This window comes from Mobula hypostoma, chromosome 12 (assembly GCF_963921235.1).
Source record: "Mobula hypostoma chromosome 12, sMobHyp1.1, whole genome shotgun sequence".
Taxonomy (NCBI): Eukaryota; Metazoa; Chordata; class Chondrichthyes; order Myliobatiformes; family Myliobatidae; genus Mobula; species Mobula hypostoma.
In genome coordinates this window covers 111,107,975-111,128,261 of record NC_086108.1, presented here as the reverse complement: position 1 = coordinate 111,128,261, position 20,287 = coordinate 111,107,975, and the positions used below count along the sequence as shown (strand labels likewise).

General features: G+C 45.8%; 1 protein-coding gene across 1 annotated transcript in view; it reads right to left on the bottom strand.

Annotated features, from left to right (window-relative positions):
* LOC134355270 (lysophosphatidic acid receptor 3-like) overlaps window positions 1–20,287 on the bottom strand; it is a 41,426-nt gene that overhangs the window by 20,853 nt on the left and 286 nt on the right. The window contains exon 2 of the mRNA XM_063065065.1: window positions 8,928–9,677. Within this exon, the coding sequence (XP_062921135.1) occupies window positions 8,928–9,677 (750 nt within the window). The remainder of the gene's footprint in view (window positions 1–8,927; window positions 9,678–20,287) is intronic.

The following is a 20,287-nucleotide window of genomic DNA, read 5'->3' as shown; positions in this document are numbered from 1 at the left end:
GCAGAGCTGTGGCTGGATGGAGATGGGGGTCCCATCACAACAACCATGGCTGGTCATGTGTCATGGTAAGCACAGTGGTTAGCGTGATGCTGTTACATCTGGCACTGTCTGTAAGGAGTTTGTACATCTTCCTCGTGAGCCGCATGGGTTTCCTCCTGGAGCTCTAGACCAAAGACATACCGGTCAGTAGGCTAATCGGTCATTGTAAATTGTCCTCTGACCAGGTTAGTGGGTTGCTGGGTGGTGTGGCTTCCTTCAGTTGGAAGAGTCTGCTCTGTGTGGCATCTCAAAATAAATAAATAAATGTCCCGTTCAATCCCAGTGGTCCTCGCTGGTGGTGAAGTGGGTGGGGAGCAGGGGGAAGGTTAAGTCATGTCTTGCCTGACAAATCTGTTTGAATTCTTTGAGGAAATCTCCATTACTAGGGAGAAAGTGCTTGGGCAGTGAAAAGATCTGAGGGTGGATAAGTCACTTGGACCAGATAGACTACACCACAGGATTCCAAAAGAGGTAGCTAAAAGAGATCATGGAGGCATTAGTAATGATCGTTCAAGAATTGCTGGATTCTGGAATGTTTCCAGAGGACTGGAAAACTGTGAAGGTCATTCCAGGCTTTCAGAAGAGAGGGAGGGGAAAAAAAAAGGAAATAATAGGCCAGTTAGCTGGACTTCAGTGGTTGAGAAGATGCTGGAGTCGATTGTTAAGGACGTGGTTTCAGGGTACTTGGAAGCACGTGATAAAATTCATCAAAGTCAGTATGGTTTCCTTAAGAGGAAATTTTGACTGACAAACTGATGGAATTCTTTGAGGAAATACCAGGCAGGATAGAGAAAGGAGAGTCAGTGGATGTTGTTTACTTGGATCTCCATAAGGCTATTGAGGCCTTTGACAAGGTGCTGCATATAAGGCTGCTAACCAAGGTAAGGGCCATGGCATTGCAGGAAAGGTGCCAACATGGACAGAAAATTGGCTGTCTGGCAAAAAGCAAACAATGGGAATAAAGGGGCACTTTTCTGGTTGGCTGCCAGTGACTAGTTGTGTCCCGCAAGGATCAGTGTTGGGACCGCTTCTTTTTCACATTATACGTGAATGACTTGGATGATGGAATTGATAGTTTGTGGCCAAGTTGGCAGATGAGACAAAGATAGGTGGAGGGGCAGGTCGTGTTGGGGAAGCAATGAGTCTGCAGAAGAAGATAGATTATGATAATGGACAAAAAAGTGGCAGATGGAATACAGTGCAGGGAGGTGTATGATGGTGCACTTTTGATAGAAGGTATAAAAGCGTAGACTATTTTCTAAATGGAGTAAAATCAGAAATCAGAGGTGCAAAGAGACTTGGGAGTCCTAGTGCAGGATTCCCTAAAGGTTAGCTTGCAGATTGAGTTGGTGGTGAGGAAGGCAAATGCAAGGTGGTGAGGACTAGAATACAAAAGCAAGTATGTAATGCTGGAGCATTATAAGGCACTGGTGAGGCCTCACTGGTGAGCAGCTATTGAACCCATATCTAAGAATGGATGTGCTGGCATTGGAGAGGGTCCAGAAACAAGCTCCTCGGCCCAACCAGTCCGTGCCAAATGGTTATTCTACCTAGTCCCATTGACCTGCACCAAAACTCTCCATACCCTTCCCATCCTTGTACCTATCCAAATTTCCTTTAAATGTTGCACTCAAACATACACCCAGTACTCCTGCTAGTAGCAATTCCATTCCTGAACCACCCTCAGGTCAAGTTCCCCTTGTTACCCTCAAATATTGTGGATTACAGGCGGAACGGAGACAGGGTCTCCGTCAGTGGGTCACCATCAATGGGTCTGCAGTTGAGAGTGTGAGTAGTTTCAAATTCCTCGGTATACACCTCACTGAAGATCTCACCTGGACTGTACATGCCGGCTGTGTGGCAAAAAAAAGCACAACAGTGTATCTTCTACCTCAGGCAACTGAAGAAGTTCGGCATTAGCCCCCAGGTCCTCAAGATCTTCAACAGGGGCACCGCTGAGAGTATCCTGACTGGCTGTCTCACCGCGTGGTGTGGGAACTGCGCCAACCTTGATCGCTGGGCACTGCAGGGAGTGGTATGGACAGCCCAGCACATCTGTGGACATGACTTCCCTCCATTGAGAACATTTACAGCAGCAGAGTGCAGAACAAAGGCCCAGAGGTTCATCAGGGACACCAATCACGCCGGCCGTAAACTGTTTCAGCTGCTTTTGTCTGGCAAACAGTACCGTAGCATTAAAGCCAGCAGGCTACGGGACAGCTTCTTTCTACAAGCCATTAGATTTATAAATTCACATGTCTGACTACAGCGACAGAGTCATAATGCAAAGATTTTGACTCCCTCATGTTGTGCGACGGATGTCAGATTTAAATAAATAAATAAATGTTTCACCTTTCACCCTTAACCTATGGCCTCCAGTTCTAATCTCACTCAACCTCAAAGAAAGAAAGCCTGCTTGTATTTACCCTCTCTATACCCCTCATAATTCTGAATGCCTCTATGAAATCTCTCAATCTCCTATGCTTCAGGGTGTGAAGTTCTTATAACTCAGGGCCTCAATTTCTAGCAACATCCTTGTAAATTTTCTCTGAACTCTTCCATTCTTATTAACATCTTTCCCCCAGCTAGGTATATCTCCTCCTAGTGAGAGAAAATCTCGACCTCACCTGCATCTCCCCCAGTCGGGGCCATTTAGTTGTTGAAGGAAGATGCAGGGGGAGAGGTTTAGCAACCTCTCTGTTTGCAGAGGAACAGTGCCCAGGGCTGGGGAGGGCTGAGGGAATTAGAATCACATCGGAGTAGTTCCCAATGAATGAACGAATTTGGTCTGGAAGGGGGAGATAGCTGGCATAAAGAGGTTGGGTGGGGGTCAGGAAACGGAGAGGGGAAATGCAGGGAGTAAAAGCCAGCGAATGATGGGCGGATCCAGGTCAGGGAGAGCGGCAGGCAGATGAGGACTGGGTTGATGCAGAAGCTGAAAGTGGCAGATGGAGTTGACAAGGGGCTGAAGAAGATGGAATGAGAAGGTTCAAAGTTGAAAGTGCATTTATTATCAAAGTTGTTGCTGTTGTTCCTCTCCACTTGCCTCGGAACCTGGTGCTGATGCCACTAAACCACCGGCCAGCTCATTTATTGTCAAAATACGTAGACTACTATCTGACACGGCGGAATGGGGTGGCGGGGGGACTGGTAGAGCAGGGGGGAGTAGTGGGAGACAGTGTGTGTGTGAGGGGCGCAGTGGGGTGAAGAGAAGGGTTGGAAGAGAAAGAAAAGCGGAGGCCAGGTCATTGGGTGTACTTAAGGTGGAGGTTGATAGGTTCTCAATTAGTCAGGGTGTGAAAGGTTACGGAGGGAATGCAAGGAGAATGGGGTTGAAGTGGAAAATGGAACTGCCACAATGAAATGGTGGGGCAGACTCCATGGGCTGAATGGCCTAATTCTTTTCATAGAAACATAGAAACATAGAAAATAGGTGCAGGAGTAGGCCATTCGGCCCTTCGAGCCTGCACCGCCATTTATTATGATCATGGCTGATCATCCAACTCAGAACCCAGCCTTCCCTCCATACCCCCTGACCCCTGTAGCCACAAGGGCCATATCTAACTTCCTTTTAAACATAGCTAATGAACTGGCCTCAACAGTTTGCTGTGGCAGAGAATTCCACAGATTCACCACTCTCTGTGTGAAGAAGTTTTTCCTAACCTCGGTCCTAAAAGGCTTCCCCTCTATCCTCAAACTGTGACCCCTCGTTCTAGACCTCCCCAACATCGGGAACAATCTTCCTGCATCTAGCCTGTCCAATCCCTTTAGGATCTTATACGTTTCAATCAGATCCCCCCTCAATCTTCTAAATTCCAACGAGTACAAGCCCAGTTCATCCAGTCTTTCTTCATATGAAAGACCTGCCATCCCAGGAATCAATCTGGTGAACCTTCTTTGTACTCCCTCTATGGCAAAGATGTCTTTCCTCAGATTAGGGGACCAAAACTGCACACAATACTCCAGGTGTGGTCTCACCAAGGCCTTGTACAACTGCAGTAGTACCTCCCTGCTCCTGTACTCGAATCCTCTCGCTATAAATGCCAGCATACCGTTCGCCTTTTTCACCGCCTGCTGTACCTGCATGCCCACTTTCAATGACTGGTGTATAATGACACCCAGGTCTCGTTGCACCTCCCCTTTTCCTAATCGGCCACCATTCAGATAATAATCTGTTTTCCTATTTTTGCCACCAAAGTGGATAACTTCACATTTATCCACATTAAATTGCATCTGCCATGAGTTTGCCCACTCACCCAACCTATCCAAGTCACCCTGCATCCTCTTAGCATCCTCCTCACTGCTAACACTGCCACCCAGCTTCGTGTCATCCGCAAACTTGGAGATGCTGCATTTAATTCCCTCATCCAAGTCATTAATATATATTGTAAACAACTGGGGTCCCAGCACTGAGCCTTGCGGTACCCCACTAGTCACCGCCTGCCATTCTGAAAAGGTCCCGTTTATTCCCACTCTTTGCTTCCTGTCTGCTAACCAATTCTCCACCCACACCAATACCTTACCCCCAATACCGTGTGCTTTAAGTTTGCACACTAATCTCCTATGTGGGACCTTGTCAAAAGCCTTTTGAAAATCCAAATATACCACATCCACTGGTTCTCCCCTATCCACTCTACTAGTTACATCCTCAAAAAATTCTATGAGATTCGTCAGACATGATTTTCCTTTCACAAATCCATGCTGACTTTGTCCGATCATTTCACCGCTTTCCAAATGTGCTGTTATCACATCCTTGATAACTGACTCCAGCAGTTTCCCCACCACCGACGTTAGGCTAACTGGCCTATAATTCCCCGGTTTCTCTCTCCCTCCTTTTTTAAAAAGTGGGGTTACATTAGCCACCCTCCAATCCTCAGGAACTAGTCCAGAATCTAACGAGTTTTGAAAAATTATCACTAATGCATCCACTATTTCTTGGGCCACTTCCTTAAGCACTCTGGGATGCAGACCATCTGGCCCTGGGGATTTATCTGCCTTCAATCCCTTCAATTTACCTAACACCACTTCCCTACTAACATGTATTTCGCTCAGTTCCTCCATCTCACTGGACCCTCTGTCCCTTACTATTTCTGGAAGATTATTTATGTCCTCCTTAGTGAAGACAGAACCAAAGTAATTATTCAATTGGTCTGCCATGTCCTTGCTCCCCATAATCAATTCACCTGTTTCTGTTTGCAGGGGACCTACATTTGTCTTTATCAGTCTTTTCCTTTTTACATATCTATAAAAGCTTTTACAGTCCGTTTTTATGTTCTCTGCCAGTTTTCTCTCATAATCTTTTTTCCCCTTCCTAATTAAGCCCTTTGTCCTCCTCTGCTGAACTCTGAATTTCTCCCAGTCCTCAGGTGAGCCACTTTCTCTGGCTAATTTGTATGCTACTTCTTTGGAATTGATACTATCCCTAATTTCTCTTGTCAGCCACGGGTGCACTACCTTCCTTGATTTATTCTTTTGCCAAACTGGGATGAACAATTGTTGTAGTTCATCCATGCAACCTTTAAATGCCTGCCATTGCATATCCACCGTCAATCCTTGAAGTGTCATTTGCCAGTCTATCTTAGCTAATTCATGTCTCATACCTTCAAAGTTACCCCTCTTTAAGTTCAGAACCTTTGTTTCTGAATTAACTACGTCACTCTCCATGTTAATGAAGAATTCCACCATATTATGGTCACTCTTACCCAAGGGGCCTCTCACGACAAGATCGCTAATTAACCCTCCCTCATTGCTCAAAACCCAGTCCAGAATAGCCTGCTCTCTAGTCGGTTCCTCGACATGTTGGTTCAAAAAACCATCCCGCATACATTCCTGTCTCTTATGCTCTATATACAACACTGAGACACATCTTCCTGCAAACAGCCACAAATCAAAGAAACACAACAGAATCCATGAAAATCCCCCCACACAATGAAGTGTGACAAACATCCAGTAAAAGAACAAATCGTGCAAACAGTAATAAGTACACAAATAATATCAGTAAACAAATAGTACCGTAAACAAATGATTCAGAGAAAGGAGAAGAAGGTGAGAATTGAAAAAGGCAGGGAGGTGGGGAGGGGAGCATTGGGAGGTGTGTGTGGCTGACAGACAGATGTTGAGGGAGAAGGTGGGGAGAGGGGAATGTAGGTGATGGGGGCCAGTTGGATTAGGCTGGAAGTCTGAGAGTTCGATGTTCATGCCGGCAGAATGGAGTCTGCCCAGGCAGAATGTGAGGTGATGACCCTATAATTTTCGTTTCTCTGTGACCTGGGAGAGGTTTCCCACCTGACTCAGTCCAAGAGCTCACGTGACGGCATTTAGTGCATTGCATGAATCAGAGGCTTCAGTTTGTATTGGTACCAACACAGTGATACGATCACGAAGAAGGCACACCAGTGACTATACTTCAGTAGGAATCTGAGGAGACTTGGAATGCCACCATATTGCTACAGATGGACCGTGGAGGGGCTACATTGCCGTACGGAGGGGCCACTGCACAGGATCAGAAAAAGCTGCAGCAAGTTGTAAATAACCACGTCCATCATGAGCACTAGACTCCCCAGCTTCCAAAGCACCTTCAAGACATGAAACCTTCAGAAAGACAGCACCCATTGTGAAGAACTCCATCACCCAGGACATGCCCTCTTCTCATTGCTACCATCAGGACAGACACACGGGATTCTGAAGACACACATTCGACGTTTCAGGAACAGCTTCTTCCCCTCCACCATCAGATTTCTGAATGGACAACGAACCCACAAACACTACCTCACTACTTCCTCTCTATTCTTATATGTATATTTCTTCAGAATCAGAATCAGGTTTAATATCACTGGCATATGTCGCAAAATTTGCTGTTTTGCCACAGGTGTACATTGTAATACATAATTAAAAAACTATTAATTCTTATATATATGTGTAATAATGTGTGTACTAAGGTAGTGTAAAATGACAGCAGAGCAAAAATACTCTTATTGTAATTTATTATATTTTATATATTGTACTGTACTGCTGTTGCAAAACAACAAATTTCATGTTACATATCAGAGATAATAAACCTCTGATTCTGATTTTTCTTGAATAGCTTCTTTGCAACACCTCCCAGCTGTTCCCCGCTTGCCCCTAGTGAATTAGTGCACCCTTCTACAGACAGAGATATCATCGGACCTGTTGCTCTGACTCAACACCTCACCGGTGAGGTGTCAGAACGCATCTCAGTTTCTAGGCCGGCACACCCACAGTGGGTACAAGCCTCAGCAAGTTCTCTGAGCTCACAGAACAGATTCCTCATTGTCCTCCTCCTCTAGGCTTCTCAGTCCTGTGTTAGCGAATCTTCTTTCTCCACCAAAGACCCACAAAACAGGTTTGGCTCCTTTCCTTCAAGACTGCTCCCCATGCTGTCTGACCTGCTGACTTGCTCCATCATTTTGTGTGAGTTGCTCAAGATTTCCAGCATTGCAGATTCCCTTGTTTTTAGATTCAATTCGACTTTCCATTCCCATTCCAGCAAGTCTGTCCATGGCCTATTCTCCTGCCACACTCAGACTGGAGGAGCAACAACTTATATTCCGCCTGGGTAGCCTTGAACCTGATGGCATGAACATCGATTTCTCAAATTTCTGGTAATTTCTTACCTCTCCCTTCTCCCTTTTTCCGTTCCCCATTTTGGTTCAGCTGTTACATCTTCTCTTCCCATAGGCCCATCACCTCCCTCTGGTGCTCCCTCTCCTTCCCTTTCTCTTACTAATCTCCAGAGTATATGAGTCCAACCAAAATACCTAATCTTCTTCATCAGACAATCCTTGTGTTCACAAAAATCAGCCAAGTGACCCTCCTCTGAACTGTCTCCGTTTCGGTGGAGACCCAAGAGGCTGCAGGTGCTGGAATTCTGAGAAACAAACATAGAATTTAGAACAGTGCAACACAATCCAGGCCCTTCGGCCCACAATGTTGTCCTGACCTTCTAACCTATTCTAAAATCAATCTAACCCTTAAACCTGCCCCACCAGTCATTGTGATTTATAGTGGTCTAAACTCCTCTTCTCCGCCAGTTTCTTATGGCCTTCAAATCCTCAATCTTTATCTATCTCTTGTTCAATTGTAGAACATAGAACAGCACAGGCCATTAGGCCCACAATGTTGTACTGTCTTGCTAACCTAATCTAATCTAATCTAATCTACTTTATTCTAAAATCAGTCTAACCCCTCCCTCCCACATAACCCTCCATTTTTCTATCATCCAGTGCCTATCTAAGAGGCTCTTAAATACCTCAGTGGCCACTTTGTTAAGTACCTCCTGCACTTAATGAAGTGGCCACGGGTGTATGTTTGCGGTCTGCTGCTGCTGTAGCCCATCACTTGAAGGTTCGACGTGCCGTGCATTCAGAGATGCTCTTCTGCACACCACCGTTGTAATGTGTGGTTATTTGCGTTACCGTCAGCTAAAACCAGTCTGGCCATTCTCCTCTGACCTCTCTCATTAACAAGGTGTTAACATCTAAAGAACTGCCGCTTACTGGACGTTTTTTGCATTTCACACCTTTCTCTGTAAACTCCAGAGGCTGTTGTGCATGAAAACACCAACAATCATTCCACGGTCAAAGTCACTTTAGATCACTTTTATTCCCCATTTTGATGTTTGTTCTGAGCAGCAACTGAAGCTCCTGACCATATCTAAGTGCTTTTCTAACTGAGTTGCTGCTGCATGACTGGCTGATTAGATATTTGCACTAACAAGCCGGTGTGCAGGTATACCTAATAAAATAGCCACTGAATTATGGCTAAGAGGAGAATGGGGTTGGGAGGAATAATAAATCAGGCATGATGAAATGGCAGAGTAGACTTGATGGGCCGAGTGGCCTAATTCTGCTCCTATGGTGTGGACTTACCAAGCACGGTTATGATGGTCTTCACCAGCCGCATCGGCATTTTCCTGCGTTTGATGGAACCGGTGGTGTGGGACGATATCTTCGAGGTTTTCTTCCTTACGTAAAGGTAGATGCGCAAATACATGACGGTGGTGATGCAGAGCGTGAGGAGATTAAGCAGAGACCAGAAGATTAGGAAGCTGCGGCTGTAGATGGGCACCAGCGCAGAGCAGGTTCTGATGTTGCAGATGCAGTTCCAACCCATGTTGGGAATAGTGGTCATGACGACGGCCATGGCCCAGATGCCCAGGATGAGGCAGAAGACGCGGCGTTTGGATAGCGTGCTGTGCAGTTGCATCTTTATGACCGAGTAGTAGCGCTCGATCGCTATGACCAGCAGGTTGTAGATGGACGCGCTCATGCTGACGTCCAGCAGCGCCTGTCGCAAGAAGTACATCTGCACGGACAACATCCGGGCCAGCTTCCCGGTGTGCAGCAAGAGGAAGGTGTAGGCCAGGCTGGCGAAGATGTCAGCCGCCGCCAGGTTGGCGAGCAGGTAGTAGTAGGGGAAGTGGAACTGCTTGTTCAGCAGGATCACCAAGATGATGATCACATTGAACAGGAAAATGAACAGGATGCAAATGCCACCGATTCCTAACCCAACGTAATAGGTTGTGTCCGAGTTGTTCTTGAGAGAATCATTCTGGTTGAGATGATAGAAGAACTTCATGGGTTCGTTATAGTAACAGTTGGACATCCTTCTGTGCGAACCTGTAAAGAAAGATTTGCAAATAGGTTAAAAATCTTTCCACAACTTCTGAAAGATTTTCAGAATCAGAATCAGGTTTAACATCGCTGGCGTGTGTGGTGAAATTTAACTTTGCAGCAGCAGTACAACGCAATACATGATAATAGAAAAAAAACTGTGAATTACATGAAGTCTATATATTAAATAGTTAAATTAAATAAGTAGTGCAAAAATAGAAATTAAAAAATAGTTCATGGGTTTAATGTCCATTCAGAAATTGAATGGCAGAGAGGAAGAAGCTGTTCCCGAAATGTTGGGAGCGTGCCTTCACACTTCAGTACTGCCTTCCAGATGGCAGCAATAAGAAGAGGGCATGAGCTGGGTGATGGGGTGGTCCTTAATCATGGGTGCCGCCATTTTGAGGCATCACCTATGGATAATGTCCTGGATGCTGTGGAGGCTAATGACTATGATGGAGCTGACTAAGTTTACAACTCTCTGCAGCTTCCTTCGATCCTGTGCAGTAGCCATCCCACACCCCCCATGCCAGCCGGTGATGCAGCCAGTAAGAACTTTGTGGGAGAAACTGGACAATGACCTTCCATCGGACGGGGTCAACCACGGGTGCTGCATCCCCCCTGTTTACGTCGAAGTCACGCCAGCCGGGGCAGTGCAATACGGAGAGCGAACGGTTACCCGTGCAGCAGGCTCCCCCTCTCCACCCAAACAATCGGCAGAGACTGATACAGTTTGGCACCGGTGAACCAGTGGCATCGCAGGAATTGCCAGTCAACATGGAACTCAACATGAGATTGTCCTAGGTACTCCAGCTCCAGAAGCCTTCCCCGTGAGTGGGTATAGCCACAAGGCAGTGGAGGTTTGAGTTCAGAGCTTTCCTTCTCCTAGATGAGCTGCAACCACATCTGACGAGCCCCATCTACCTGAACTGATTGTCTTTAAGGCGACAGTAACCCGCCTTTTCTCCCTTCTCCTGTCAGTGGAAACAGTTCTGCCGGGCTTAGTAATTAAACCACACGTGAAGGCCAGGAGCTGGACTTGATTGTCGGAGGCTATTTGAGACACACGCTATTGGGAGCATTTAATAGGTAGTGAGAGCTTATCCCAATAACCCCTCCCCAATACCCCAACCCCCCCACCCTCCCCACTATGACAATCTTAAGGAGCTGGAAGAAACTGGTATAAGGAACCAATTTCGTGCGATCCCCATTACATTAAATTGTTGTACTTACATCACAAAGCATGATTATGCAGGGAATGGAGGAACACAGATCGTGTTTGGTGTAAGGTCCAGATTGACTACTTAATGAGGCTCAAAGTTTCAACAGACAATAGACAATAGGTGCAGGAGTAGGCCATTCAGCCCTTCGAGCCAGCACCGCCATTCACTGTGATCATGGCTGATCATCCACAATCAGTACCCTGTTCCTGCCTTCTCCCCAAATCCCTTGACTCCACTATCTTTAAGAGCTCTATCTAACTCTTTACTGAAAGCATCCAGAGAAATGGCCTCCACTGCCTTCTGAGGCAGAGCATTCCACAGATCCATAATTCTCTGGGTGAAAAAGTTTTTCCTCAACTCCGTTTTAAGTGGTTTAGGGTTAGGGTTAACCCTCACCCTAACCCTAAACCTAATGCGAACTCCTTATTCTGAAACTGTGGCCTCTGGTTCTGGATTCCCCAACATCGGGAACATGTTTCCTGCCTCTAGCGTGTCCGATCCCTTAATAATCTTATATGTTTCAATCAGATCCCCTCTCATCCTTCTAAATTCCAGTGTATACAAGCCCAGACACTCCAATCTTTCAACATATGACAGTCCCGCCATCCCGGGAATTAACCTCATGAACCTACGCTGCACCCCCTCAATATCCTTCCTCAAATTTGGAGAACAAAACTGCACACAATACTCCAGGTGTGGTCTCACCAGGGCCCTGTACAACTGCAGAATGGCCTTTCAAGTTCATAGTCAAGTTTTTATTATCAAAGGCCATATATGTCACCACATATGACCCTGAGATTCATATTCCAGCAAGAATACTCAATAAATCTATAGAATAGTAACTACAACAAGGTCAATGAAAGATCAACCAGAGTGCAGAAGACAACCAACCGTTCAGGGGGGAGGGAGGGAACGTCGACTCAGACCATGAGAGGTCTGCGTCGGGCATTTTCATGCCTTACAAGGCGCAGATTGGAAGTCTGTGTGGGGCGCCACTCCTCGCACAGACCAGAGCAATGTGTGATTAAGTGCCTTGCTCAAGGGCACAAACACGCTGCCACAGCTGAGGCTCGAACTAGAGACCTTGAGATAACTAGACGAACGCCTTAACCACTTGGCCACGTGCCCAACACCATTCAAGTGCAAATATAAATAAACAATAAATAACGAGATCATGAAGTAACAAGTGAGATCATGGATTGCGGGAACATCTCAATGGCTGCTGTTGAAATTAAATTGGAACTGGTTTATTATTGCACAGGTACTGAGACACAGTGAAATACTTGTCTTGCACACTGATGATACAGGTCAGATCATTACACAGTGCATTGAAGCAAATCAACAACAATGCAGAACAAAGTGTTACAGTTACAGAGAAAGTGCAGTGCAGGGAGACAATGAGGTGCATAGTCACGTAGATTGTGAGGTCAGGCATCCATCTTATCATACTAGGAAACCATTCAATATCCTTACGACAGCAGGGCAGAAGCTGGTGGCGCATTGCCATGCATACCATCAGACCGTTTATCATAAGTGGGGTATGAAAGCAGCGTCCAGCATTAAGGACCCCCACCACCCAGATCAGACTCTCTTCTCACTGCTGCTACCAGGAAGGAGATACAGGAGCCTCACCACCAGGTTCAGGAACCATCAACCATCAGGCTCACTCAACTTACCTCATTCCATCACTCAAATGTTCCCACAACCAAAAGATTCATTTTCAAGGACTTGTCATCTCATGTCCTCAATGTTTACTTATTTATTTATTATTATTGTTTCTTCTTTGTGTTTTGGCTCAGTTTGTTGTCTTCTGCACATTGGCTGAATGCCTGTCTTTCACTGATTCTATTATAGTTAATATTCTATAGAATTGTTGAGTATGCCTGCAAGAAAAATAATCTCAGGGTTGTATATGATGACATATACGTATTTTGATAATAAATTAATTTGAAATTTTGAACTTTGAACTTTGACATCACCTGCAGAGAGGATCTGATAAAGTTCCCCAATACAGTCAACAGGAAATCCCTGACACAGTGGTTTTCAACAAGATTACTTAATAGTACTCGTATACAAACTAACTCATGGTGTCACGTGCAGAACAGTCTTGGATGCAATACCCACATTGAACTTATACTATAGAACATCAAAGAACTTCAGAGGTTCAGGTCAGGCCCTTCGTCCCACAATGTCTGTGCTGAGCATGTTGCTAAATTAAAATAAATCAATTCTGTCCTGGGTGGTGGGGGTCCATGATGGTGGAGGCTGTTATCATACCCCACTTATGATAAACAGCCTCATGGTATGCATGGCAACATGCTACCAGACTCAAAGACAGCTTCTGCCCTGCTGTCATAAGGATATTGAATGGTTTCCTAGTATGATAAGATGCTACTAGGAAAGTACGATAATATTATGTTGGGTTTAATATCACCGGCATATGTCATGAAATGTGTGACTTTGTGGCAACAGTGCAGAACAATGCATAATAGTAGAGAAAAAACTGAGAGTTATAGCAAGTATATATACGTAAATTAAATACTTAAATAAGCATTGTAAAAATAGAAATAAAAAAGTAGTCAGGTAGTGTTGATGTGTTCAATGTCCATTCAGAAATCTAATGGGAAGAAGCCGTTACTGAATCGCTGAGTGCGTGTCTTCAGGCTTCTGTACCTCCTTCCTGATGTTAACAATGAGACAAGGCATGCCGTGGGTGATGGAGGTCCTTCGTGATGGACCCTGCCTATCTGAGGCATCGCCCCTTGAAGATTTCCCGGATACTGCAAGGCTAGTGCTCGTGATTTATCTCACTTCATTCTCTACGTGTTCATGAGTCTGTGTGCAAGCTCTTAAATGCCATTATCATAGTGGCAGTGAGAATAGGTAATAACATTTCCTCCTTGCTGTCTAGCAACACAGGTACACCTCAAGGTTGTGTGCTTAGAGTCCTGCTCTACTCCCTATACAAACACATAGCCAAGCACAGTCACAATGTCATATAAAAATTCACTGATCTCACTACTGTTGCTGGTCAAATCACCAGCGGTGATGCTGCTTACCGGAGTGAGATAGGCTGCCTGGTTGAGCAATGTCGCCACAACAACCTCTCGCTCAATATTAGCAAAACTAAAGAGATGTTTGTAATGATTATTGATTTCAGCAAAGGGCAAGGTGGGCGAACTTATGTTGGTCAATGCTGGGGGAAATCGGCGGTGGAAAGGGTCAGCAGCTTTAAATCCCTGGGTGTTAACATACCAGATTACCGGTCCTGGTCTGGCACAGATCCAAGCACAAGGAAGGTGCACCAGCGATTTTACTTCCTTAGGAGGTTATGGAGGTTCAGATTGCCCCCAAGCACACTAACAAACTTCTACAGATGTAACATTGAAAGTATCCTGACTGGTTGCATCGCGGTCTGGTGTGACAATTCGAATGTGCAGGAACGACAGAAACTGCAGAGAGTAGTTTCTCTCAATACACCAGCAGCGCATCCATCTCCACTATTGGTAATACAACATCCACAACCTCAAAAAAGTGATGTTTGTCATCAACGATCCCTACTATCCGGGCTATGCCATCTTCTCACAGCAACACACATCAAAGTTGCTGGTGAACGCAGCAGGCCAGGGAGCATCTCTAGGAAGAGGTACAGTCGATGTTTCGGGCCGAGACCCTTCGTCAGGACTAACTGAAGGAAGAGCTAGTGAACAGCAACTTTGATGTGTGTTGCTTGAATTTCCAGCATCTGCAGAATTCCTCGTGTTTGCCATCTTCTCACAGTTGCCTTCGGGCAGGAGGTACGGAAGCCTGAAGTCCCACACCACCAGGATCAAGAACAGTGACTTCCCTTCAACCATTTGGTTCTTGAACCAACCGCCACAACCCTAATCACTACCATTTAGCAACACTACGATCAATTTGACCACATTGCACAAAAATGGACGTTATTTCTTAGTGTAACACACACAAAATGCTGGAGGAACTCAGCAGGTCAGGCAGCATCAATGGAAAGGAATAAACAGTCAACTTTTTGGGCTGAGACCCTATATCAGGACTAGAAAGGAAGGGGGAGGAAACCAGCATAAGAAGTTGGGGTGAGGGGAAGCACCAGCTTTTAAAAATGTCCTGGATGCGAGGGAGGTTTGTGCTTATGGTGAAGCAAGACACTAGTGTCTGGTGTCTATGATGAAGCAAGCTGGGTCTACAATCCTCTGCAGCTTTTTTTGATCCCCTGCATTGGAGCCGCCATACCAGATGTCGATCCAACCAGCTGGAATGCTCTCCATGGTACATTGGTAGAAATTTGTGAGAGTCTTTGGTGACATTCCAATTCTCCTCAAACTCCAAATGAAGCATAGCCCCTGGCATGTCTTCTTTGTGATTGCATAAATGCCAACCGGTTGAAAATCATTACAACACTTCAATGTATAAACAGAGGATTGCTCTATTCAAAAATTCATTATTGTGCAAGGACAAGTTTATTATACAATAGCATTTCATCTATAACAATAAAGCAATTAACTCAGGCTATCCTAACAAACACTCAGTATGAAACAGGTGTACGTCAAAGGTAACAGGGTTCCTGGAATTTATATTTTCCCACGTGAAATGTCGGTCTATTGTAACTGTACTTTCCCACTTGAAGTATACCCCCTGGGACCCAATGAAGTGTTGTTTTCCCATCTATAATTTTAATCAGCTTATGACAACATTGAACATTGAAAAAGTATCAGGCCAGCAGAAGTGGGTAGCAGGTTCGGGGGTGATTTGGGGCAGTTCTCCAATTTGCACTGGGGCAGGGGAATGTAACGATCGCTTAGTGAACTCAAGTGCAGGAATCACAGAGACTTCGGCAGTTCAAACAAAGCCAAAGATTTGTGACATATATTAACTAAAAAAAAACTAATATGAGCTCAGGCAAACTGTACAGAATCTTGATGAACAGAAATCACTGACGATACACAGAAGATCTCAGTCTGAGAACCACAACGACCCAACAAAGAGAGGTTGGCATGCCCCCCGAAATACAATCTGGAGCACGTAGGAATTCAATGTCAATGTCATTACCATGCTCATTAAATTATCCCAGATTGAATAAAATTGATAAGAATAAAGAGTTTAACAATCCCCACGATCCCCAATGAGACACCTACAAAACAAAGTGAAAACTCAGAGCGAGCGCAAAGACGATCAATTAGACATGAAAGGTAAACAATCCAAAGACTACGCAGACTCACGCAGTGACGTTGAGAAAAATACAGTCCACATATTAACTGACAAAAGAACTTTTCTTTAAAAGTGATTCCCTGGTTGCCACAGGGAATGGACAAAGTGCTAGACCAGCGGGGAAGTCCCAGAGTCAAGGTCTGATGGTGAAACTTGCGACTGGCGGTCCTAGGGTCAAAATCTAGATGTCAGTGAAGTCCAAAGGGCCAAGCCGAAGATCGGAGTTCCAAAGCTCGGTGAGTTCAGAGAGAGAGGCCTGAAGTTCGAATGCCGGAGTTAGTGAGTGCCGAGGTAGAGGTCCGAAGGAATTGTAAAGCCACCCACCAGGGTCAGAGGTCCGTGCAAGTCCGAAAGTTGAGGCGCAAAGGTCAAGCCTGTAATCAGCGAGTCCTGGGGTCAGTACCCAGAGGTCAGGAAAGTCCAGTTGGAGGCCTGGTGGTGGTCCGTCCTGGGAGGGGTGTGTGTGTGTGTGTGTGTGTGTGTGTGTGTGTGTGTGAGAGAGAGACCCCCTCTCGTTTACTGCCCTTATACAAACATCAGATCCTGGGTGGGAGATTAGAATTCTTCATTCAAAGGGCCGATCAGATTCAGATTCATTTATTGATCACGTGCACATTGAAACATAGTGAAATGCGTCATCTGCCTTAACACCCAACACAACTCAAGTATGTGCTGGAGGCAGCCCGCACCAACCATTGCATAGCAGGCCCTCCGTGTTCAGCAGAACAGCACGAGCATCATCAACGACAGCAAAACAGCCCCTTTCCTTGCCAAGGAATGGAAAAGACTACAGATATGGTGGATGCAGTCCAGCCCATCACAGGAAAAGCCCTCCCCACCATTGAGCACCTCTATAAAGTATGCTGCCACGAGCTAGGACTTTACTCCTCAGAATGAGAGCAGATGTGACAGCGGTATTCAGAATTTTGATGGATATAGATAGGGTAAATGCAAGTAGGCTGTTTCCACAGAGGTTGTGTGGGATTTCACTGAGGTCATCGGTTAAGGGTGAAAGGTGAAAGGTTTAAGGGGAACATGAAGGGAAAGTTCTTCATTCAGAAGGTGAAACGTGCTGCCAGCGCAAGTGGTGCATGCAAGCTCAAAGTTCAATGTTGTGGGTGCTGGTCTATGGCAGTAGGCTGTTTAAATGGCTCAGCAAGGGGCTAGATGGGCTGAAGGGCCTGCTTCTGTGCTGCACTTTTCTATAGCTCCATGACTCTAAGAAAAGCAGCAGCCCTCATGACAGAACCCCACCATCCAGACCATGCTCTCTTCTCACTACTACTATTCCGGCAGGAGGTACAGGAGCCTTAGGTCCCACACAGCCAGGTTCAGGAACAGTTATAACCCCTCAGCCACCAGGCTCCTGAACCAGTGTGGATAACTTCACTCACCCCAACTCTGAGCTACTTCCACAACCTATAAACTCACTCTCGAGGATGCTACAACTCATGTTTTTTATTGCTTTATTTTCGTATTTGCACAATTTGTCTTTGCACATTGACTGTTGGTGTTTATTTACATAGAACATAGAATAGTACAGCACAGTACAGGCCCTTCAGCCCACAATGTTGTGCCGACCCTCAAACTCTGCCTCCCATAAACCCCCCCCCACCTTAAATTCCTCCATATACCTGTCTAGTAGTCACTTAAACTTCACTAGTGTATCTGCCTCCACCACTGACTCAGGCAGTGCATTCCACACACCAACCACTCTCTGAGTAAAAATGTATAGTTTATGTATAGTTTTTCATAAATTCTATTGTGGTTTTTAATCTTCCTATAAATGCCTGCAAGAAAATGAATCTCATGGTGATATATATGTACTTTGATAATAAATTTACTTTGACTTTGACTCAGACATCCAACAAAGCCATTTGACCACATTTTGCCCATATCCCTCTAAACCTGTCTTATTTGTGTACTTATCCAAAGGTTTTTTAAGTGTTATTAATGTATCTCTTTCAGCTCATGTATAATCTTTCAGGTCATTCCACATAGATACCACACTCTGTGAAAAAGATGTCCCTCAGGTCCCCTCTTACCTTCACCCTTGGGGAAAAGCTGTGACCATTCACCTTTCTCCAGCAGCTGCCTTGGCACCAGCAGGGTCACAAGGTGTTGTAAATCATAAACACAAGAGATTCTGCAGACGCTGGAAATCCAGCAGAAGATGCGCAAAATGCTGGACAAAATCAGCAGGTCAGGAAGCATCTACAGAAATGCATAAACAGTCGACTTTTCATGTCAAGATCCTTCATCAGGTCTGGAAAGGAAGGAGGGAAGTTGCCAGAATAAGAAGATAAGGGAAGAAGGGTGAAGTAAAAAGCTGGGGGGTGATGGGTGGAAAAAGCGAAACGCTGGAGAAGAAGGAATCTGATATGAGGGGAGAGTGGACCATGAGAGAAAGAAAGGAGGAGGGGACCCAGGAGGAGATTATAGGCAGGTGAGGAAAAGTGATAAGAGGTCAGGGTGGGGAATGGAAGAAGAGGGAAGAGGAAGGGGGTTGGAGAACTGAAAGCTGGAGAAATTGTTGTTCATGCCGTCAGGGTGGAAGCTAAGAAGAAGAAATATTCGGTTTTGATCCTCCACCTGAGAGTGACCCCATTGTGGCAGGAGAGGAAATCTTGTCTTGCCTACTGTTCATACACATAGAGGACTGAGGTAGAACCATGTAAAATAACAACAGAGAGCAGAATAAAGTGTTGGACCTACAGAGAAAGGGCAGTGCAGGAACAAGAAGGTCCAAGAACGTGATAAGGTAGATTGTGAGGCCAGGAGTCCATCTGCTCTGCAGGGAACTATTTAATAACCTTACAGTAGAGGGGCGGTGGCTACTATTGGGCCTTGTCGCGTTGTGTGCTTTCAGGTTTTTGTATCTTCTGCCTGGTGGGGGGGTGGGGAAGGGAGACTGTCTGGGGTGGGCGGGATGTCTTTGATTATGCTGGCTGTTTTACCGAGGCAGTGAAAGGTGTAGACAGAGTCCGTGGTTTCCACAATGCACTGAGCTGTGTCCATAACACTCTGTAGTTTCTCGACAGCGACAGAAAGCAATCTGCTGTGAAAACTCTGGTAGCATTCATGGGGGAGAGTCATTGTCCACATTGATTTGAGATTAATCTCTCCCCCACACACACACAAATGCTGCTCGACCCACCGAGTTCCTTCAGCGGATGGTGAGGTGCTCCAGATGCCAGCATCTGCACCCCTGGTGTGAATTGGACGACCTGAGCTCCCTTCCTCCTGAGGGACATTGGAAGGCAGCATGATAGTGTGCTGGTTAGCGTAGCCCTTTACAGCTCTAATGACCCAGGTTCACTTCCCGCTGCCGTCTGTAAGGAGTCTGTACATTCTGCCCCTGACTGTGTGGATTTTCTCCAGCTGTTCTAGTCTCCCCACACATTTCAAAGACATACGGGTTAGGGTCAGTAAGTTGTGGGCGTGCCATCTGGATGCAGGAAGCAAGGCAACACTTGCAGGCCGTTCCCAGCACATCCTCCCACTGTGTTAGTCGTTGACACAAAAGACACATTTCATTGCGTGTTATACCTGACAAGTTAATCTTCAAATACTTCTCAAGATAGAGTGTTCCCAGTACGTTGCCCAAGATAGGCAACGTTGTTCTCCCACACCCCACACACCCCCGCCGCTCACCCCCTCTCTGCTTTGACCCGAGATGTCTCTGGGATTGTGCTGTGCATCAGTTGCCTGCTACCCTCTCTGCTTCGCCCCAGAATAGGACTCACAGTGACCTCAGCCGGCTCAGCTGTGAAGCTATGGATAATACTATCAGAACAGTCCGGATAAATCTCACCTGCCGCGGAGAAACACGATACGATTCCTGTCCAAAGAATCACTACATATCAGGTGATTGTTACAAACTGAAGGTATTCTGCTAATGCCGGAAATCCAGAGCAACACACTCAAAATGCTGGAAGAACTCAGCAGGTCGGACGGCATCTATGGAAATGAATAAACAGTCGGCGTTCCTAGCCGAGACCCTTCACCAGGACTGGAAAGGATGGTGGGGTGGGGGGCGGGGGGAGCCAGAATAAGAAAGTGGGGAGAGGAGGGAGTACAAGATACAAGGTTGAAGTTACAGTTGGGACGTTGCAACTTACAAGACTTTGGTTTACTCGCAATTCCCAGGACACTTCGCTGAGAGGC